At 36.7% G+C, this 24,034-nt stretch overlaps 1 protein-coding gene across 2 annotated transcripts in view; it reads right to left on the minus strand.

The window, feature by feature from the left end:
* Nucleotides 1-24,034, minus strand: part of BAZ1A (bromodomain adjacent to zinc finger domain 1A) — an 87,376-nt gene that overhangs the window by 51,871 nt on the left and 11,471 nt on the right. For both annotated transcript variants that reach the window (XM_018066312.1, XM_018066311.1), the window contains one exon: nucleotides 22,538-22,816. In XM_018066312.1, the coding sequence (XP_017921801.1) occupies nucleotides 22,538-22,816 (279 nt within the window). The remainder of the gene's footprint in view (nucleotides 1-22,537; nucleotides 22,817-24,034) is intronic.

Below are 24,034 nucleotides of genomic sequence, written 5' to 3' on the forward strand. Positions count from 1 at the left end.
GCCAATAAGTACATGAAAAAATGCTCAGCATCATTAGTCATAAAGGAAATGAAAAATCAAAACTGCAATGAGATACCATTTCATACCCACTAAGGTGGCTATTATTAAAAAAAAGAAAGTATTGAGAAGGATAGAGAAACTGGAACCCTTGTACACCACTGGTGGAAATGTAAACTGATGCAGCTGCTATGGAAAACAATATGAAAGTTCCTAAAGAAATTAGAGAAGTATCCTATGACCCAGCAATTCCCCTTCTATGTGTATGTATACATACATATATGTGTGTGTATATGTATACATATATGTGTATGCATATATTTATACACCCCAAAGAACTGAAAATAGGAACTCAACAGATACATGTACACCAATGTTCATAATGACATTATTCACAATAGCCAAAAGGTAGAAAAACTCAGGTATCTATCAAGAAATGAATAGATTTAAACAATGCAGTATACACACATACAATGGAATAGTATTTAGCCATAAAAAGGGATAAAATTCTGATACATATTATAACACAGATGAACCTTGAAAACATTATGCTCAGTGAAATAAGCCAAACACAAAAACCCAAATATTGTATGACTTCACTTATTTAAGTATCTAGGCAATTCGCAGAGACTTAAAGTAGAATAAAGGTTACCAGGAGCAGAAAGGATGGAGAAATGGGGAGTTATTGCTTAATGGGTACAGAGTTTCTGTTTGGGATGATGAAAAAGTTCTTGAAATAGTGATGGTTACACAACACTGTGAATGTACTTAATACACTTAGAAATGATTACAATGGTAAAGTTTATGTTTATTTACCACAACTGAGAAAAAAAAACAATTTTTTTTTGTCCCAACAGTAAAGCTGAAGAAGGCCCAATTACCAAGCCTACCAAGCAAATGGAAATGGTGTCAAAAGAACTGCAGGTCAACTTTCACCACTGGCTGATAGAAACAAAACAGTGTTTCTAAAGAGGAACATCTACAGGAAATTATGTAGTCTGATGGTTAAAAGGTTCTGTAATTTAGTGACATGAATGCACAAAAATAAGCAATAATCAAATGGAACCAACTTTGAAGGGCCTAGGTATGACATGCAGGGATTATACGGCTCAGAGTTACAGGAGGTGATAAAGGAGGCTTTTCATGAACCTGCAACAAGCTTCTTCAGATTAGAAAAAGGGGTGGTTTTCATTTGAGTCCAGGTGCGTGCCCCTAAGTGGCCGGAGTGGCGGCCATCAGAGAAAAAATAAATGCATCTATGCTGGGCACAGGGACATTGGTGTGGTGCCTAAATGGTCTGACAGCCCACTGAAGGGAATAGTCTATGATTCTGTAGGGCCCACAGAGCTACAATAATTTAAGAACTAATTAATTTAAAACTAACAGAAAATTAACAGACAGAAAAACAATTCCCTGGCAGCGAAATAACAGAGAAGGAAATCAGTACAGCTTTATAGAGACACTGCTTCAGTTCAGTTCAGTCCAGTCCAGTCGCTCAGTTGTGTCTGACTCTTTGTGACCCCATGAACCGCAGCAGGCCAGGCATCCCTGTCCATCACCAACTCCTGGAGTTTACCCAAACTCATGTCCATTGAGTTGGTGATGCCATCCAACCATCTCATCCTCTGTCATCCCCTTCTCTTCCTGCCCCCAATTCCTTCCAGCATCAGGGTCTTTTCCACTGAGTCAGCTCTTCTTACCAGGTGGCCAAAGTATTAGAGTTTCAGCTTCAACATCAGTCCTTCCAATGAACACCCAGGACTGATCTCCTTTAGGATGGACTGGTTGGATCTCCTTGCAGTCCAAGGGACTCTCAAGAGTCTTCTCCAACACCACAGTTCAAAAGCATCAATTCTTCGACGTTAGCTTTCTTTACAGTCCAACTCTCACATCCAAACATGACTACTGGAAAAACCATAGCCTTGATTAGACGGACCTTTGTTGGCAAAGTAATTTCTCTGCTTTTGAATATGCTATCTAGGTTGGTCATAACTTTCCTTCCAAGGAGTAACTGTCTTTTAATTTCATGGCTGCAGTCACCATCTGCAGTGATTTTGGAGCCTCAAAAAATAAAGTCAGCCACTGTTTCCACTGTTTCCCCATCTATTTGCCATCAAGTGATATGACTGGATGCCATGATCTTAGTTTTCTGAATGTTGAACTTTAAGCCAACTTTTTCATTCTCCTCTTTCACTTTCATCAAGAGGCTCTTTAGTTCTTCTTTGCTTTCTGCCATAAGGGTGGTGTCATCTGCATATCTGAGGTTATTGATATTTCTCCCAGCAATCCTGATTCCAGCTTGTGCTTCTTCCAGCCCAGTGTTTCTCATGATGTACTCTGCATAGAAGTTAAATAAGCAGGGTGACAATATACAGCCTTGACGTACTCCTTCTCCTATTTGGAACCAGTCTGTTGTTTCATGTCCAGTTCTCATTTTTGCTTCCTGACCGGCATACAGGTTTCTCAAGAGGCAGGTCAGGTGGTCTGGTATTTCCATCTCTTGAATAATTTTCCACAGTTTATTGTGATCCACACAGTCAAAGGCTTTGGCATAGTCAAATAAAGCAGAAATAGATGTTTTTCTCGAACTCTCTTGCTTTTTTGATGATCCAGCGGATGTTGGCAATTTGATCTCTGGTTCCTCTGCCTTTTCTAAAACCAGCTTGAACATCTGGAAGTTCACGGTTCATGTATAGCTGAAGCCTGGCTTGGAGAATTTTGAGCATTACTTTACTAGTGTGTGCTGATGCTGCTGCTAAGTCACTTCAGTCGTGTCCGACTCTGTGCAGCCCCATAGACGGCAGCCCACCAGGCTCCCCCATCCCTGGGATTCACCAGGCAAGAACACTGGAGTGGGTTGCCATTTCCTTCTCCAATGCATGAAAGTGAAAAGTGAAAGGGAAGTCACTCAGTCGTGTCCGATTCTTAGTGACCCCATGGACTGCAGCCTACAAGGCTCCTCCATCCATGGGATTTTCCAGGCAAGAGTACTGGAGTGGGGTGCCAATGCCTTCTCCGTACTAGTGTGTTAGATGAGTGCAATTGTGTGGTAGTTTGAGCATTCTTTGGTATTGCCTTTCTTTGGGAATGGGATGAAAACTGACCTTTTCCAGTCCTATGACCACGGCTGAGTTTTCCAACAGACACTGCTTATAATGTAGTGAACGTTTTACATATAAATTATACTAGTTACTATCAGTGCTACTATAACTTCGCACCACACCCAAAACATAGGTCAAGTTTTGCTAATCTAATCAAGGCTGGGCCTCTCATTGGTGCCTGTCTAAACTTCAGTTAACTGCAAGATGTCAAGTCAACATGTTCTAATAGATTTCCAAAGAGACTCTCTTTCAAATCCACTTGCTGTAATTTCTTAGTTCTAGGGAGTTCAAAAAAGATTGGGGTTTAAAAAAAGGTTAAAGGATCATGAATTAAGACCCAGCTAGTGGGTCTTGGAGAGTATGGCAACTCTAAAATTATGCTCCATTATTTGAGGACAGAGGAGAGAATGTCAGTCAAGAGATGGTCCTTATTATTACTAGAGCTCCTGTGCGCCAGATAAGTACCTAACACACAAAGTTCTCTCCTCATATCAGCTCCTCAAGGGACACATTTTTCAGATGAAATTCAGAGTCAGAGAAGTTAAATCATTTGCTTATAGTCACACAACCAATAATGGTATGATGTGACTCTGAAGCCCATATATTTTCCAATCTTCCACTCTATTACTGGAGGTAAGGGGAACACAACACTATACTGACACAAGAGCAGTTCAGAGCTTTAAGCCCAAGTAGTCAAGAGGCACTTTTGGAGCCTCTCCAAACACACTTCAAACTTAAAACATGTTTCAGAAAGAAAGCAAGTCTGTGGAACAGCAGCAAGCACACGATGAGGATAGAGCAGAAGTTAGTCATAAACTTCTAATAGTGACCAGCTCAAATGCAAACAGTCTTTTACGAGAATATTCTGGAATGGTATATGTCTTTCCCCACAAAAGTTGTTTTTGTTTTAATAGTCACTTAATAATAGTTATAGTTCAATTTGGGGCTTCCCGTGTGGTACTAGTGGTAAAGAACATGTCTGCCAATGCAAGAGACCTAAGCAATGTGGATTCGAACCCTGAGTTGGGAAGATCCCCTGAAGGAGGGCATGGCAACCCACTCCAGCACTGTTGCCTGGAAAATCCCAAGGACAGAGGAACCTGGTGGGCTACAGTCCATGGGTCACAGTCGGATGTGACGGAAGCACCTTGCGCACATGCATGCACATAGTTCAGTTTATGTGCCAAAATACAAATTAATATAAAAGGAAATTCTAGAACTGAAACATGCATTTACAAGGCATTTGGGTAGAAGATAAATAATTAACAGCAAAAGAAAAGAAGACTAGAAACTCGGGGAGACCTGCTTGACATAAAAGATTGCCCTTCTCTGTTTGGGTCTCTAAAAATGGAAAACGCTGAACTGATGGCATGCTTATCTGCTCACCTGTGCTACCTTTTATTCCCTCAAAATCCAGGTGCCAAGAACATTTATTTTAAAAATGTTATGCTTGAATAATTACTTCAAGTTTATAGGTAGAAACAGAGTAAAACCTGCTTAATTTGAAGTTTAGAGTTTAAAAAAACTAAAGGTTAAGTGACACGTCATTTTAAGTGGAGGAAACTAGACCACTCAACAAGTTTGCTACTTCAAACAAAAAGACTGTGAATTATGTTGATTACTTGTCAATGGGGAAGAAGAGGTCAGGAAAGGTTGCTTTGTTTGTAATCTCTCACTTTTTAGACAAATTGATCAGAGTAGCTCAAAGAATGTTTCATCCTGAACTGCTCTGAGGCTCTTTGTGGACCTGAGAACCACATCTTATTATTTCTCCAATTGGCATTTGACTTATTATAAGCCTAAATATCCTAAGACAACTAGAATCATTAGATTTTTACTGAAGACCAAATCTTTTATTAAAAGATATATATAACAAATAAAAATCTCTAGAAAGAAGAATTCTAGATTTAAGATATCGGCTATATCCTACATATCTCCAAAGTTTCAAACACCTGGATATTATCAATATGCTGTTTAAACTCTTTAGTATTCAAAATTATGTTTTAGCCACATGATTAAGTTTGGTTAAAGTATCAATCAAATTAATGAAAGCCTCACTAAAATACTTAATACAAAATTTCAACTACTGCATTCAAGTAAGGTGTTTGTGGGCTCAGCTTTATGTTGACGCCAACAGAAACGATAACCTTGTGAGGAGGAAAGACCAACATATGCAGATCAGAAAAAACCAAAACATTAAAATTAAAATATTAAACATTAAAATTTTGTTAATGCCACTAATATTTGTCCTATTATAGGCACACGAGTCAAATACCAACTGATAAGGAAAAGTGATATGAGCAATCCATCAGGTATTCTATTTATTAAATAGTAATCAGTTTATAACTTGATATATGTTAAATTTACTTTGAGTCAGAGTACTGTATTCTTCAATTCAGCCAAAAAAGCTGAGTTAAGATTTTCAAACTTGAAAGTTACTTTGTCATTGGCAATACAGATTTTTCAAGTCAGATTTGTTCCAGAAAACAAAGTCTGAAGTAGGAAAATAAGTTTAACAACCTCTGATTTGTGGGTCTGGCATAAAAGAGCAATATGAGGGATCCTTACAGTGATAGAAATATTCTGTACTGTGACTATAGTAATGTCAATGTCCTGGTTGTGATACTGCACCAGTGGGGGAAATTCTGTATTATTCTGTATTATTTTACAACATCATGTGATTTGACAGTTATCTCAAAAAGAAAGTTCAGTTTAAAAATGCTAATGATAAACATTAGGAAAATATTAACTCCAATTAAAAGCATTCATTTCACATCATGGGGGAAAAATCAGTAAAAGATGGAAGTAATATATATGTATCACTAAAAAGCTACAATAAAGAATGACCCTGTAGTTTTGGCAGGACAGCCATACAGTTCAATAGAAGGGAGTTGAGAGATAGACCCAAAATTCTATTTACATTCATATTCTGGAAGGGGCAAAATTACGAGGACAGAAAACAGATCGCTGGTTGCCTGAGTCTAGAAGATGGAGGTAAAGGATGACTACAAAGAAGCACAAATGCCACTGCAGGGGGCAGAGGTCGATCCATGATCTGGGGAACTAAGATCAGTGTGGTCAGTAACAACAGACACTAAGAAATACTACAAATGTTTTATATCTTACTGGGATGGGTTACACAACTATGCATCAAAAGTCAGAACTATACACTAAAAAGGATAAATTTTATCAGAAGAAAGTAATGTACCTTGAAAGTGAAAGTCTCTCAGACCTGTCCAACTCTTTGCGACCCCATGGACTATACAGTTCATGGAATTCTCCAGGCCTGAATACTAGAGTGGGTAGCCTTTTTCTTCTCCAAGGGATCTTTCCCCACCAAGGGATCGAATCCAGGTCTCCCACACAGCAGGTGGATTCTTTACCAGCTGAGCCACAAGGGAAGCCCAATGTACCTCAATTAAAATTAATTAGTTTACTACTTAGGATAAAGCCCTATGTGAATATAACTTATTCATTTTATTCTTTAACATAAAAGAAAAATATTTATTGCTCTTCTTAAAACAATATATATGAAAATGGGTAATTGAAGTAGGTCTATTTGTTAGATCTCACTGAAGTATATAGATGGGTTCTAAGATACTTAAGATAGCCAGAGAGTTCTTTGTAATGCAAAAAGGGAGTAACAAATCCTTTTCTAGAATTTTTTCCATTTCAACATCACAAAAATTCATCTTAAAATCCCTATTTTTCATAGAAAGAAGTTCAAGATAGCCAAATTAAACAAAATCTGATGACTTCTGTGTATAAAAATACAGTGCAAAAAAAACTACAAGAATTTGCAAAGAGATTTTTATATAACAAGTTAAGATGACAAAATTATACTTTTACTCCCTGCATTCTCAGATTCTTTGAGCTAGAAGCTCAAACTAAATAATCTGAATATTTTTTGTTATCCTTATGGTCAATAAGCATTTTTAATATGATAACAATGAAATCAACATGCTGAATCACTTACTAAGAGGTAGATAAAAATACAAACACATCTTTATAAAGATAAATGGTAAACATCAGCCCATCTAGTGTTAATCACAGGAAATTATAATGCACTAAATTAATTTGGTATTACAGTACCTTTTATTCAAAATACAAAGTCAAGCAGGCCTTAGGAAGGAAGCATCACTACCAACAAAGCTCATGCAGGTGATGGAATTCCAGTTGAGTTATTTCAAATCTAAAAGATGCTGTGAAAGTGGTGCACTCAATATGCCAGAAAATTTGGAAAACTCAGCATTGGCCATAGGACTAGAAAAGATCAGTTTCCATTCCAATCCCAAAGAAAGGCTTTGCAGAGTACATCAAGGCTTTGTTTGGCAAAGTACATCTGAGAAACACTGGGCTGGATGAAGGATAAGCAGGAATCAAAACTGCCGGGAGAAATATCAATAACTTCACATATGCAGATGACACCACCCTTATGGCAGAAAGCGAAAAACTAGGGAGACTCTTGATGAAAACAAAAAGCCCAGATGTACTCTGCACATAAATTAAATAAGCAGGGTGACAATATGCAGCCTTGATGTACTCCTTTCCTGATTTGGAACCAGTCTGTTGTTCCATGTCCAGTTCTAACTTTTGCTTCTTGACCTGCATACAGATTTCTTAAGAGGCAAGTCAGGTGGTCTGGTATTCCCATCTCTTTCAGAATTTTCCAGAGTTTGCTGTGGTCCACATGGTCAAAGGCTTTGGCATACTCAATGAAGCAGAAGTAGATGTTTTTCTGGAACTCTCTTGCTTTTTTGATGATCCAGCAGATGTTGGCAATTTGATCTCTGGTTCCTCTGCCTTTCGAAAACCAGCTTGAACATCTGGAAGTTCATGGTTCACACACTGTTGAAGCCTGGCTTGGAGAATTTTGAGCATTACTTTACTAGCATGTGAGGTAAGTGCAATTGTGCGGTAGTTCGAGCATTCTTTGGCTTTGCCTTTCTTTGGGACTGGAATAAAAACTGACCTTTTCCAGTCCTGTGGCCACTGCTGAGCTTTCCAAATTTGCTGGCATACTGAGGGCAGCACTTTCACAGCATCATCTTTTAGGATTTGAAATAGCTCAACTGGAATTTCATCATCTTCACTAGTTTTGTTCAATTATTTCTCAATAAAACTGGGAAAAAGGGGCATAAGAAGTCTTATTTGGCTAGTGAATATATCACTAACATTCAAATAGAATGAATAAAACATACTGTAATGCCGGTCAGGATGCAGGTTAGGAAGCAACAGCGAGAACTGGACATGGAACAACAGACTGGTTCCAAATAGGAAAAGAAGTATGTCAAGGCTATATATTGTCACCCTGCTTATTTAAATTATACGCAGAGTACATTATGAGAAATGCTGGGCTTTAAGAAGCACAAGCTGGAATCAAGATTGCCAGGAGAAATATCAATAACCTCAGATATGCAGATGACACCACCTTTACAGCAGAAAGCAAAGAAGAACTAAAGAGCCTCTTGATGAAAGTGAAAGAGGAGAGTGAAAAAGTTGGCTTAAAGCTCAACATTCAGAAAACGAAGATTATGGTATCTGATTCCATCACTTCATGGCAAATAGATGGGGAAACAGTGGAAACAATGACAGTCTTCATTTTCTTGGGCTCCAAAATCACTGCAGATGTTGACTGCAGCCATGAAATTAAAAGACACTTGCTCCTTGGAAGAAAAGTTGTAACCAACCTAGATAGCATATTCAAAAGCAGAGACATTATTTTGTCAACAAAGATCCGTCTAGTCAAAGCTATGGTTTTTCCCGTAGTCATGTATGGATGTGAGACTTGGAGTATAAAGAAAGCTGAGTGCCGAAGAATTGATGCCTTTGAACTGTGGTGTTGAAGAAGACTTTTCGGAGTCCCTTGGACTGCAAGAAGATCCAACCAGTCCATTCTAAAGGAAATCAGTCCTAAACATTCACTGGAAGGACTGATTTTGAAGCTGAAACTCCAATACTTTGGCCACCTGATGTGAAGAACTGACTCATTTGAAAAGACCCTGAGGCTGCGAAAGATTGAAGGCGAGAGAAAGAGATGACAGAGGATGAGATGGTTGGATAGCATCACTGACTCAATGGACATAAGTTGGAGTGAACTCCGGGAGTTGGCGATGGACAGAGAGGCCTGGCGTGCTGCAATCCATCGGGTCACAGTCAGACAGAATTGAGCGACTGAACTGAACTGGATTGACCTGTATCACCATATAAGCTTAAAGCATACAGCATGCTGGTTTGATGTACATATATAGTGAAATGATTACCACAATAGGTTCAGCTAACATTCAGCATTTCATATAACATCCAGTGTTTCATAAATGACAAAAAAAAAAAGAAAATTTGTCTTGTGATGAGAATTCTTGGATTTACTTTTAACAACTTTCCTGTATATCATAGAGCAGTGTTAACTATAGTCATCATGTTGTACATTACATTCCTAGTACTTATTTATCTTATAACTGGAAGTGTGTACCTTCTGGCTGTTGTTTAGTTCCTAAGTCCTGTCTGACTCTTTGTGACCCCATGGACTGTAACCCAGCAGGCTCATCTGTCCATAGGATTTCCCAGGTAAGAATACTGGAGAGAGTTACCAGTTCTTTCTTGAGGGGATTTTCCTGACCCAGGGGCCAAGCCCACGTCTCCTGCATCTCCTGCATTGGCAGGCGGATTCTTTACCACTGAGCTACCAGGGAAGCCCACCTTTTGACTACCATTCCTTCATTCTCCTTCCCTCTATGTCCTCGTAATGCATTTATCTTATTCAGTTCTTCATTCGTCACTCATATGTATTTTGCTTACCTCTGCCCTAAAAATTCTACTCCTACTACCAACAGGCTATATAATGCTGAGAGAACAGTAAGTACTAATGCTTTTCTGACACTTGATTAACCACTTGCCTCTAACACAGTGATTTTCATAGAATTGAATTCAAGTGACTAAAACAAAAAATGACTCAAAATTATTCCATCAAGTTTTACTTTCTTTACAGCACTCATCAGTATCTGAAATTATCCTGATTTGTTTTTCTCTCTCTTGCACTTGAGTGTAAGTCACTAGTCCTTGTCTTATTCACTACCCTCTTCCCAATACCTACAACAAAACTGAGCATGCAATGTTCAATAAATGAATTACAAAAAATTTGGCTTTGTATAATACTAAATCAGAATATTCCCTACCACCTGTAAGAAAAAGTCATACACTGTTATATATTTCATCCCTTGAAACTGTACCAAAAGACAGAAAAATACATAAATAAAAATTCTATTTTCCCACATGTTTGCAGTCACTTTCACCTTTTGTTGCCACTCAAAAGCATTCTTCCATCTGCAAGCAAAATATTTGAAGAGAAGAAAGCTTATATAGCCAGAATGCAGAAGTAAAATCATTAAGGCACCTTGATAAGTACAATGGTTAAAAATATAAACAGAAGAACCTGTTTAAATGCAGGAGCTTTCTTCATTTTGAATCAACGATCATAAGACAGTGTTAATTTTCAGACATTCAACAATATGGGTCAGTCTTAAGAGTAAATGAGCAAAAGCTTAATCTATCCACATCATATACAATCCTATGTTGCTTCACACTTTGACAGAATTATAAAATGCTTAAGTAAAGTGAAAAGTAAATAGTAATCAATAAGTACATTCAAGCTATAATCTTTCAACCCTGCTTAAGGGCTCTCTTTTAGTATTTTTTCACATTCATTCCTCCTACAGAGGAGAACTGCCTGGGCTTGATAACATCATTGCTTGTGACCGTAGGCAAGTTTCAGTTAGTTAACCTCTGTGCATAAACTCCTCAACTGTAAAATGAGCAAATGGGCACCTATCACATGTGGCTGCTGTGGGAATTAAATAAGATAGTCGAAGTTAAAAGATTAGAACACTGCCTGGCATACAGTAAGTTCTCAAAAGCTTAGTGGTATTGCCATCATCTCCCTAAAATGTCATATAGTGAACTCTGAAGAACAGCGACTATGATGTAAGAAAATTAGTGACTGGCTACAAGAAAAGATGAGTCATCACAGCTGGCAGTACTTGTCTCTGACAAGTGCAGGAAGGACCTAACATCTACTGAGTGCTTCATGTGCCAGGCACTATGCTGGGCGCCAAAAAATATTAACCACTGTGACAGACTACTGCAGTTATGGCCCCCACCTCCTTGATCCCCTCGCACGTTAACTCTAGATTTGCTCATGTGACTTGCTGGTCTATGACACTAGCAAACATGGAGCAAGCTGAGGCTTGATATGTGCTTGCACACTGCAGCTTTGCCTTCTCTTGCTGCTGGGAACTCTATTCCTACTCTGGGAACAAGTTTGGATTAGTCTCTTGATAAGAGGCCACAAGAAAATATCCACCCTGGGCTGAGGCCCCAGACATGTAGGGCCAGAGTAAGCAATTTAGACAATCTAGCTCCAGATAATAAGAACATTCCAGTCAACTAGGAAACATGAGAATGTTTATTGATTTATGCCACTAAATTTTGGGGATGGTTTGTTATGCAGCAAAAGCTAACCAAATACAACCTCTATACGAATGGAGACACTGTTTTACAGATGAGCAAAGAAGATTCCCAACACCAGTAACTCAGGTTGGTTCCAAAAGGTTTTTCCACTACACAAAGCCACCTCTTTATGCTATACTCTGAGGTTCCAGATTAAAAGGGGATCTCTGGAAACTTTATTCTAGAACCCTTTTTAAAGCAGTAAGTAATCTTTCCTTTCTACCAGGAATCAGCACACTATGGTTGAAGGGCCAGATTCAACTCACTACCTGTTTTGTGTGGTTTATGAGCCAAGAATGGTTTTTACATTTTAAAATGGCTTAAAATAAAAATAAGAATACTTTGTGACACATGAAAATAATATGAAATTCAAATTTCAGTGTCCATAAATAATTACTAGAATAGAGCCATGCTCACATATATATTATCTATGGCTGGCTGTGCTGGAGACCATATGGACATCAAAGTCTATCTATTTCCTATCTGGCTCTTTATTTTCAAAAAGGTGTGCCAATATCTGCTCAGAATCACTCTCTTGGCATATGTTTTTAAGTTAAACAAAGGACCTTGCCTGGCCTTTAGTGATGAGTAGACTTTTTCTGTACTTTTATCACCCCTTTTCCGTTCACTGGAAATTATTTTAGCTTATGTCATTTCTCTAAGTTCTCTTTAACTTTTATTTTTGGATAGTCTCTGACTTGGTCTAAGAAAGACAGATAACTTCATTTTCAAAACAGTTATTTGGAACCATTGTGATCTTATATTGGCCAAATGGAACAGACCAGATAGGAAGTAGAAGATGATGTAGGAGAGAGATTTTATTCAGAAGGCCTCTAATTTCCCAGACCTGAGCCTGTGTAACAACCACACAGAAATGGACTTCCCTTCTATTCCTAACAGAGATTTCAGGGCAGAAGTAGCTATAGTCTCCTCTCTTTTGTGAGATTTGTCTCTAATATTCTCTGGCCACAGTGAACTAAGAACTTTAGGACTACTACCACTCTACAGACATCCTGCTGCTAATCAGTTAAACAAGACATGAACTGAAGTAAACACTGATTTCCTTTTATATAAGAAAAGAAGTGACCTCAATTTACTTGCCATCCCCTATCTTTATCACTTTGTCTTACTATAAGTAAGACTCCCTTGATAGAGATCATAAGCCATGGTAGAGACTCAGCTGACTCTTGGACTTCGCATTAGCACAAGGGATTAATAAAGAAACTGCCACAGAAGCAACCACCCTTGGAGAAGGGCATGGCAGCCCATTCCAGTATTTTTACTTGGAGAATCCCATGGACAGAGGAGCCTGGCAGGCTACAGTCCATAGGGTCATAAAGAGTTGGACACAACTGAAGCAACTTAGCACGCACACATGCACCAACTACCCTCCAATATTTACCAAAGACTTTTGAGAGGCATTAGACAGATGCTCCTAATGGCCAATGCAAATGTGAAGGTCCTTAGAACACTGAAGAAAATGAATACGTCTGTATGATCAGTCCAAACTTAACTGAACTATTTTGTTAAGCATCAGGCAGTTGAGTCCATACAGAAAATTTACAACAGAAGTTTTATATGTTATTTGAATTAAACATGTTTAGAAAGACAAATTCATTTATTTTTGTGACTACTTAATAGGGATTTTTAGGGTATAAAAAGTGTTTCCCAGGATGGCCTCTCAATTTACATTATTATACAAGTAAATAAGAATTCTAAATTTTAACTGTTAAGCTTGCAACAATACGGTAGTCAGGTTGTAAGTCTGCGTCTCTGGTATATACAATAATTTACATCTAAAGAATATGGTTCCATTCTAACTTAGAATTCCAAAGAACGAACAGCTATTCCAAACAGCCTTTTTTCCCCTATTTATAATTATTTATCATCAACATACTAGGGTCATCAGCAATTAAAGACTGAAACATCAATTTGGGGATGTTCCTTAGGACTCTCCTTGCCTAAGAACCAGGAACTTTGATCTTAAAAGGGCAGCCGAGTAAGCTGACCAATAGAAAGCCTTTATCTGAAAGAACTATAATAAACTTAACTAATATATGTTGTTAAAATTTATACACTATGGACTTCCGTGGTGGTCCAGTGGTTAAGACTCTGCACTTCCACTGCAGGGGGTATGGGTTCGATCCCTGGTCAAGGCAGTTGTGTATGCCGCATGGTGTGCCCAATAAAAGTTATACGCTCTATCTCAGTACCTAAAGAAGAAGCCTTCCCCCCTCAATCCTTTCTGCTAATTTTTATTTTTCTCTGTCTTCAAATTTCTAGTCAAAAAACACTTTTCTGAAAACTTCTCCTTGGATTAATCTCATCCGGATCCAGTCACTGATATCCAAGCACATATCGTTTAAAATAAAAATAACTGTATTGTTCCTTACTTATACCGTTTATGTTCCTCTTATCTCAATATATTTAGTATTTCCCTTTGTCCTAATATTAATGCATTTTAATTAATGCATTATGATTCACTAATATCATTTAGGTTAGCACAAAAAAGAGCATAAAGATAAAAAGTTCATTTTCTCATTTCCAATTCTAATATATAATAAGGACCTACCTTCTATATTTTCGGTTTATGTGCTAATCTTCTCTTACTTCATTAGACTGAAGTGCTTGAAGCAACCCAGCAATGCGACATAGAAAGCCACAGGGAATACACCTTGATAGCTGAATAGAGTTCTAGGAACTAGGTGGTTGGTCCCTATTTCATGCCAAAATTGATATCAGTTTGTAAGATTAAAAGGAATTTCATAATCTTCATTTTACAAAGCAGTTCTAAAAACAATACTGAACTATATCTCTTATGCTTAACTAGAGAACATTTTGAAACGTTAAATCTAAACAGTATGGGGATAGTATTTGGAAAATCTAGCTACAGGGGAAACTCTGGTGCAAATCTAATTCTGCTTTTGTACTGATTTAACCTACACTGGAGAAAAGGTCTGTCATTAAGTCACAGATTATGTGAAAGAAAATGCAGGTCATTATTTTCAAAGAGCAAATTCACACAAGGTTTAACAAATGAAGTAACTTTCTCCACCCTCAGAAAAAGCAATATTCCAATTAAGCTTTTTAAACAGTTTAGCTAGTTCATGCAAAAATCAGCTAGAAACAGTGTGCATGGTTTTCTAATATAAGAAACTATCCAAACCATCACTAACTGAAAAAGTTATTTTAAAAGAAAAAAATTTAGTGTTATATACAAAAAACCTCCCAAAAGCTGTGCACTATTTTTTTGGACCATGGTTACCTCTGAAAGGAGCAGTTGGGAAATATATTCCAGGCCTTCACCTTTTACTTTTCTCTGCTACATGTGAATTTTTATAGGGAAAAAAAGCAGATTTTTTAAAAATGAGAAAGTTCAGTCTTAATAAGCAGAGTATATAACTTTTTAAAATTTAAAGACCATGTTTTCTTAAAGCAGTTTTAGATTCACAGCAAAACTGAGAGGAAGACACAAAAATCTCCCATACACTCCCTGCCCAACACATGAATAACCTCCTCCTCTTTCAGCACCCCACACCAGAGAAGTAACACTTGCTATAATCAATGCACATTCACTGACCATCATTATCACCTGAGGTTCACAGTTACTAAGTTTCACTCTTGGTGCTGTACAGTCTATGGGTTTGGACAAATATGTCCATTATTATAGCAACATCAAGTATTTTTACTGCCTCAAACATCCTCCAAGTTCAACCTATCCATCTCCCTTTCACCCTTCTCAACCCCTGGCAACCACTGATCTTTTCCACATTTTACCTTTTCTAGAAAGTCATATTGTTGGAATCCTACCATATGCATCCTTTTCAGATTGGCTTCACTTAGTAATATGCATTTAAGGTTCATTCATGTCTTTTCACGCTTGAAGGCTCATTTCTTTCTAGCACTGAATTAGTATTCCATTGTCTGGATGTCCTGCCATTTATTTACCCATTCACTGACTAAAGGATATTTTGGTGCTTCCAACTTATGGCAATTATTAATAAAGCTGCTAGAAACAATAATGTGCAGGTTCTATGCAGACATAAGTTTTCAACTCTTTTAGGTAAATACCAACATGAAAATAACCTTTCAGAAGTTCTGAGTCACCCATCAATATCATGAGAATTAAAATGAAAGCATCTAGCACACTGCCATTCTACAATGTCTTCAAACTTTATCAAAGTATATACTGAGCCAGGTCAGTATATTTTGGAGTTAATGTTTAGTTGATCTCCTCCTTTGTTATAAGGTGCCATTTCTTGCTGCTGTCAGTATATCTACTTTTAGAAGTACCTTCTCACACCTGTTGCTTCACATTTCCTATGAATCTTTCAGCTTCCAGAACATCTTGACTGTGCTTGTAAAATGCCTGAAAACAAGCTGCCCAAAGCCTACTTTAACTAAAAAAAAAATTACCAAATATAAAATTATAATTGACTCATTTTAAAAAATTCTTTCAAACTCTATAGGTGTTTCTTTACACTGAATGATGACTCAACAGTCCAAAATGTTTATTTGTTGTGTGATTTCTACCTCCTTTTTCCTAATTTCTCTAGTTCTAGGGTTAGGGACAAAAGATGAGTTTATCATGCAAGAATTTGAGCTCTAGCTCATCATCCTCCTAACCTTTCATTAAACAATGGTTATCAAGGTGGTTAAAAAAGAGATGGTAAAGTTAGTTGAAACTTGGATGTCACTGTGGGGTTTCCTTTCAGAGTTGTAACAGAAATTTGATTCAAAGTTACAGTGTCAGGTGCCTACTGTTTAGCCTCACATCACTACTAGCATGTGCCAACAAACAAAAATAAAACAGTAAAACTACATGGCTCTCTATAACGTAAAGGGGTGAGATGGTGTGGGAGGTAGGAGGGAGGTTCAAGCGGGAGGGGACATATGTATACTTATGGCTGATTCATGTTGATGTATGGCAGAAGCCAACATAATACTGTAAAGAAATTATTCTTCAATTAAAAATAAATAAAAAAACATAACTGCATGGCCACCGATAAACACATTCAAATGCTAACAAGACAATTACAGCAATATTATATTATATTACAGCTATATTATATTAACATAGCTTTTAAAAGTTCACATTCATTATGCCATTTTATCCCATGAGGTCACCCTGTAAGTCAGGGGTCCATTTAACACATGAAACACAGACTGAAACTTCGAGTTTAAATCATGTGCACAGAACCACACAGCTAGTCACAGATGGCAGAATCCAAAAGCAAGGACACAGTGATACAGAAAAAGAAATAATCTGTAAGCCAGGCCTATCTGAATTTAAATCCTACCATTTATGACTTGTAAGATTGGAATGGACAGTCCATGACTCTGTTCTGTACACTGCTTAATCTCCAGTATCTGGAACCAGTGTAAGTAAATAGCAGGTATCAGTATATATATGTTAAAAAAATTACCCCCCCCAAAATCACTTCTTTGGATCTGTTTCCTCATCTGTAAATGGAAACCATAAGTCCCTGCTTCATATCTGCTGATGTAATGTATATACAAACATCTGGTAGTTATTTAAGAATTCACAGACCTGACTGTTTGGTGGTTTTTTCACAAGACCACTCATCCCTTCACTTCTCCCATAGGCTCCAAGGAAGTAGCAGAAAACATTTCAGCATGACTGGCAGGCAAGCTGGTGGTTAAGGCAGATGGCTGTATAAAGAAATAAACTGGTGTGGTTCAGTAAGGTAGCCTGCTGTTCCCTTTATCTAACACAGAAATGACAAAGGATCTTCTAGAAGAATCCGTCAGCTTGATTGCTAATTTCAAAACAGAAAGTTCTGGTGAGGAGGGAAGCCCCTAATCTTAAGATGCAAAAAAGAAAGGAGGGAGGAATATCCAACACTAAACAAGACAATAAGAATACTCAAGTGAGGAGATCCAGAGTACCCATACTGAAATAATTCAGCCTAAGAAGGGGCCCATCCACTTCTCTGTAATGTAGCATGTTCTTTCCAGTAAATCTAATTCTAATAGATGAAGAGGTATTTAGGACTACTGCTAAATTCTGCCAACAGAGATAGAAACAAAAGGTAGATACTTTTGACACAAAAGCTTAAAAGCAAAGGGAAATGATGCTGCAATGGTACCATCGAGAATATGAAAAGACAACTCACAGAAAGGGAGCAAATATTTGCAAATCACGTATCTGCTAAGGGACTTGTACCCAAAATCACAAAGATCTCTTGGAACTTGGTAATAAAGATAAATAACCCAATATTAAAATGGGCAAAGGACCAGAGTAGACATTTCTCCAAAGAAAATATACAAATGACCAACAAGCACATAAAGTGATGCTCAACATTATCAGCCACTAGGGAAATGCAAATCAAAACTACAAAGAGAAACCACTTCACACCCACTAGGATGGTAAAACAAAACAGATGGACAACGTCCATCTGCAAACAAATGGATAAAGAAGTTGTGGTACGTATAGACAATGGAATATTACTCAGCTATAAAAAACAACACATTTGAGTCAGTTCTAATGAGGTGGATTAAACTGTAGCCTATTACACAGAATGAAGTAAGTCAGAAAAAGAAACATTAATACAGTATATTAATGCACATATATGGAATTTAGAGAGATGGTAATGACCACCCTATATGCAAGACAGCAAAAGAGACACAGACTTTTGGACTCTGTGGGAGAAGGTAAGGGTGGGATGATTGGAGAGAATAGAACTGAACCATGTATATTACCAGAAGTAAAATAGATGACCAGTGCAAGTTTGAAGGATGAAACAGGGCACTCAAAGCCAGGGCTCTAGAACAACCCAGAGGGATAGGGTGGGAAGGGAAGTGGCAGGGGTGTTCTGGATGCAGAGGACACATGTGCACCTGTGGCTGATTCATGTCGACGTATAGCAAACACCACCACAATACTGTAATTAGCCTCCAATTAAAATAAACTAATGTTTTTAGAAAAAGATTTACAATAATAAATAAATATGTATGGCTTGGTGAGGACGTGGACAAACTGGAACTCTCATACATTGCTAGCAGGAATGTAAAATGATGAAGCTGCTTAAAAAAGTTGGAAGATGCCTTAAATGCTAAAGATAGAGTTACCATATGACCGAACAATTCTACTTCTATGTATATACCCAAGAAAACTGTAAACATATGTCCACACAAAAACTTGTACAGGAATGCTTGTAACAACATTATTTATAATTGTCCAAAAATGGAAATGACTCAAATTTATCTATCCATTGATGAATGGATAAACAAAATGTGATAGAGCCATACAGCAGAATTTATTAATAAAGAGAAATAAAATACTGATACATACTACAACTCAGATGAACCTGAAAAACATGACACTAAGAGAAAGAAATCAAACACAGAAAAGAAAGGTACATACTTTATGATTTCATATACATGAAATATCCTGAATAGACAAATCCATAGGGACCGAAAATAGATTAGTGGTTGCCAGGGGCTGAGGGAAAATGCAGTTGGGAGGGCCTGTTCATTGGTACAGGATTTACCGGGGTGATGAAAATATGCTGGAATTAGATAGCAGAAACAGTCACATAACTAAAACCCACTGGGTTGTACACTGGGTGAATTTTACAGTGTGTGAATATTATATCTCAATAAACTTTAAGAGCAAAGGTGGATAAAAATATATGTACTGTGGAAGAAAATTCTCCTAACTTCACACTCTAACTTTCAGAGAGTGGCAAGTGGGAGTAAGAACACAGATATCTCATACTGTGGATCCTATGGATCCCCATGAAGATAGTGCCTGCTATTTCTCAGCCACTGGAAGAAATCCACTGAATTCTCCAAATAAGCCTCCTAAGGATAAGCCTCAAGACACAATTAGGTACAAAGGCCACAGGAGCCTGCAGTTAAAGTCAACAGAGACACTGAGGAAACAATGTAACGCTTCTCTCATCACTGAAGCTAGGTTTGCACTAGCCTACCCAGAGGACACCAGAACCTTACCACTTAGCATCATCACCTCAGAACTGAATTCAAACGCTTTCTGGGTGGCTCACTGGTGAAGAATCCTCCTGCCAATGCAGGAGACATGGGCACAAGTAACAAATACATGTTGTTGTTCAGGCACCAAGTCATGTCCAACTCTTTGCGACCCAATGGACTGCAGCATACCAGGCTTCTCCCCTAAATTTCATGGAGTTTGTCCAAGTTCATGCCCATAACAAATAGATGGGGGTGGTACAATTCCAACCAAAGGAAATTTAGTCAAGTTTAATATATATTAAAGTTATTTAAACTGAAATTTAAGTGAAAAAGATAAGGGTGTATGCAGAAAATAGTACCTAACGTTGCAGAAATCTCAAGTCAGGCTTGAAGCTTAATTATAATATAAAGTAACAGAAAAACTAGCCAATAATAGAAGAAAAATACTAACTTCCATATAAGACTTGTGGGCCAACAGCAGCATTATTCCCCCAGTAAAATGCCACTATATTCTATTTATACAGCAATTCAAATCCCCCGCCCCCCGCCATCGCTCCAGCCACGCTCTCATTTTAGCCTCACAAAAACCTGAAAAGATGTCATTGTCCAGCAAGGTCAGTCTGACTCCAAAGCCTAAACCTTCAGTATATCACACAATTCTGCTTCCTATAAAACTAAAAAATTATACTTTTTCTCAAACTATAAACAAACATGAAAGACAAAGATATTTTATTAAAACCAAGTGGTGAATGTGTATTTATAGAATTTTTATTCATTATTCCTTAATTCTACTAGTATTCCTTATACATATTTTTAAAGTCCTTTTAACTTTACATTTACTGAATATTTTTAAAAAAGCAAAAAATGAAACAAAAATATTTGCAACAAAGTGACAAAGTTTAATATGCCTCATATTTAACAGCCCTCTCAGAAATCTACTAATCATAGACAAACCAAAAGAAAAATGAGCGAAGGACTTGAAAAGCATATTAAACACTGAGATATCATCAAATCTGGCAAAGATGAAAAGACCAAAATAACCAGTGTTAACGTGAAGAAACCCAGGCCTAGCCTCTACAGGCACTCTGGACCTGGTTGCTCCTGAATCACCTCATTCATATGTTTTTTAATATCCCACAAGTTGGCATGTTTGTCTCTCCCTTAACTGAACTCTTAAAGGACATCTTAATGCTTTCTACATCCCCAATAACTGGCGTCTACCCTCTAAGTGATACTCATGAATCACCTAAGCAGTATGTGCATGAAAGACAAAATCAGAGCAATCAGAAATATCTACGCCTGAGATGACAGTGAAGAAGGCTAGACTCTGACAGTATTACTTCCTGAGGCCTCTGCATCTTATCATCCACCCAGCTGCTAAAGGCAAAAAGTAAAGATTGAGTCATCAATGATTTCTCCTTTCACATGCACATTAAGAACAGCCAATATGTATTATGAAAATAAAGCCTTAAATTACTCAGAAAAATATCAATTTCTTATACTTTACCATTTAAAAGATTCGTAAGGCAGAAGAAGTGTGTTTCTGATGAATAATCAACAAAATTGTGACTCTCAGATTTCCCATTTCTACAATGTATCCTAGTTTACTACTGTGATTAAAGCAATAACTACCTGAACCTAAAGATAGTTGGTACAACTAAAAAAAGCTATGCAAAAAACACTAAACAACTATATTCCTAGATGTAAGTCATATTTAACCTAGTGTTAAAGATTAATGTATCGCAATGATTTGTAAGTTAAAAAACACTATTGGCATAAGTCAAATAAAATAATGACTATAAGGAGAAAAAAATTGCCCTCATCTCCAAATAGGCCCTTTTCGTAATACAGATTGGTATGTTCTTGGTGGGATTACTGGTGACATACCAATCTTTCCTCTTGAAAATAAAGATATGTCTTTTACTAAATGTCAGGAGACAAATGAAAAATGCTTCAATATTTACCATTTTTCACTTCTACAGTTAAAAAAAGAACTTGCTCAGTAATTCACCAAAATCAAATTCAAACATAAATATCTTTTGGCTTTTTAACATTCATACAGAGTAGCATTTAATAAGTGAAATGGATTATATTGAAGATATTATTCTGAAATTACACATAAATTCATGATGATTCTCCAAAATAAAATAATAAAGAACATAATTATTGACATATAATTAAGAACATATATAATAAGTTTTGGCTGCTGAAGTTTAAAATTCAAAAAGAAATTTGCATTCAGATTAACAAAGGGGAAAAAAGGCATCCCAAAAGAGTCACTGCCTCAAAAGAGGATATAAAAAGTTTTAATGCAAATAGATTACTATAATAAGTATCAGTGACTAGCCAATCATAAATTCTTAACATTTCAGAAAAGCAGGTAATTTTTAACTTACTGCCACAGATAAACTCATTTCAAATTTCATATATGAAAAATCCACTTTTTTCTGGGTAAAGGAGAAGAGAACTTAGCATAAATTCTCATCTTATCAAAAACGTAGTCCTCATCTTATCAAGAACTACTAAAACCCAGCAAGAAATATAGGCATATTTAATAGATAATATAATGACAACATAGTAGATACATTTATCTAAGATCTTTTTACTGGTAAAAAAGAGACATGAAACTCTGATATAATAGAACACACAGTAAATGAAAAAGAGAAGGAAAATGGTTTATAAAGCAATAGACCAATCTTCAAGATATTTTGAGTGAAACAAGGTATAAAATTCAGTATGTTACCTTTTGCATTGAAAGCAGCACGAGACTGTGTGTGTGTATGCGTGTGTGTACACGCTTTTGGTGGTCTATACCAAATCAGCTTTGGAGAAATACATATGAAACTGTTAAAACAAGGGTTATTTGAGGGGAGGATAACATGGTAGCCAGAAAGTAAGCTTTTCCTCATTTCATCTGCTTGTGTATCTGAGCAATGGGAATGTATGTATATCAAAAGAAAAAATTAAAAGTACTTTACCTTGCACCATTGTTCCTAATGACTTCCACAGTTTCTTCAACAAAATATCGATCCTTGATGTACGCAAAAATATCATCACAAATTTCATGTAAGCGTGAACGATGGGTGAGGTTGGTCAAGTATAAAACTGGAACAATTAGTGGTTCTGGAAAGCTCTGAAGATTCTGTCTCGCTTTTTTTTCTGACTCAAGTGCTTCCTGATAGGTGAGTCCAGGTCTGCCCGTCACAGCACAGCTCCACACAAGACTGTTGCACAGAATGGTTCGCTCAAAAAAGTCACTGATTCAAAAACAAAAACAAAAATGCATTACCTATCATTTCACAAGTTTTATATTAAAAGCTGACAAAGGATTGAGACTTTATTGCAAAATATTATACAGAAGCATACAACTCATACAAAAATTATACATTAATACAAACATAAGAAAAAGTATATTTAAACTAGACATTTATAGTTTTCAATTTAAAGGTACATTCAGCCAAAATTGGACTGTGATTTCTATCAGTTTTGAAACTGAGTGAAACAAAATAAACTCAGCCTTTCTTTTTCCTTCTAATTTTTAAGCTTTCTATTCCAAAGCAGTTGAACATTGAATTCAAGCACTTGACTATGAATTTTGAAAGGGTTTAACATAATAGTGAAAAACTGGGAAATCTACGTCTGGGAAACTGCGTCTAGCAATAAGAGAAAAATTAAATAAATTATAGTACTTCATACAATGAAAACTCACAGTCATTAAACAGTATGAGAGTTCTTAAATATGTAAACAGGAAAGACAACTTTCCAGTTTGCTTCCATCCTATATTTTTTTCAGAGTAACAGCTTACCAAGACAACTAATGGTTCCCAAGAGAAAAAGCAGGTGGGACAAATTGGGAGATTGGGATGGACATATACACACTGCTATATATAAAATAGATAACTAACAAGGATCTACTGAATAGCATGGGAATTCTACTCAATACTCTGTAACAACCTATTATAGGAAAAGAATCTAAAGTAGATATACATACATGTATAACTGAGTCACTTTGCTGCACACCTGAAACTAATACAACACTGTAAATCAACTATACTCCCCAAAAAATGTAATAAGTAAATATATAAAAAGAGCTTATCAAAACAATATATAGAATATGGTCCACCTGTGTTAAAATAAAAAAAAGAAAGATGGAAGGAAAGTAGAGAAATGACTTAAGGAAGCATAAAATATTTCTGGAGTTATTATACTAAATATATTATATGTTATATTAATACAAAAATCAAGGTAACAGCTACAGAATGGGGATGGGATTAAGGGACTGTTCTACTCAGTGTTTTTCTACACTGCTGGGATTTCTTACTACGGCACTGACTTCTCTTTAAAACTTTAATTCGGTCATTTTTAAAATGCAAGAGATCTAGTATAGAGATAGACTTCTAACGTATATTAAGTAGAAAAAACTCAATCACTGAATGATATAATTCCACATGCATTAATATAATAATAGCAAAAAT

This window comes from Capra hircus, chromosome 21 (assembly GCF_001704415.2).
Source record: "Capra hircus breed San Clemente chromosome 21, ASM170441v1, whole genome shotgun sequence".
NCBI classification, from domain to species: domain Eukaryota; kingdom Metazoa; phylum Chordata; class Mammalia; order Artiodactyla; family Bovidae; genus Capra; species Capra hircus.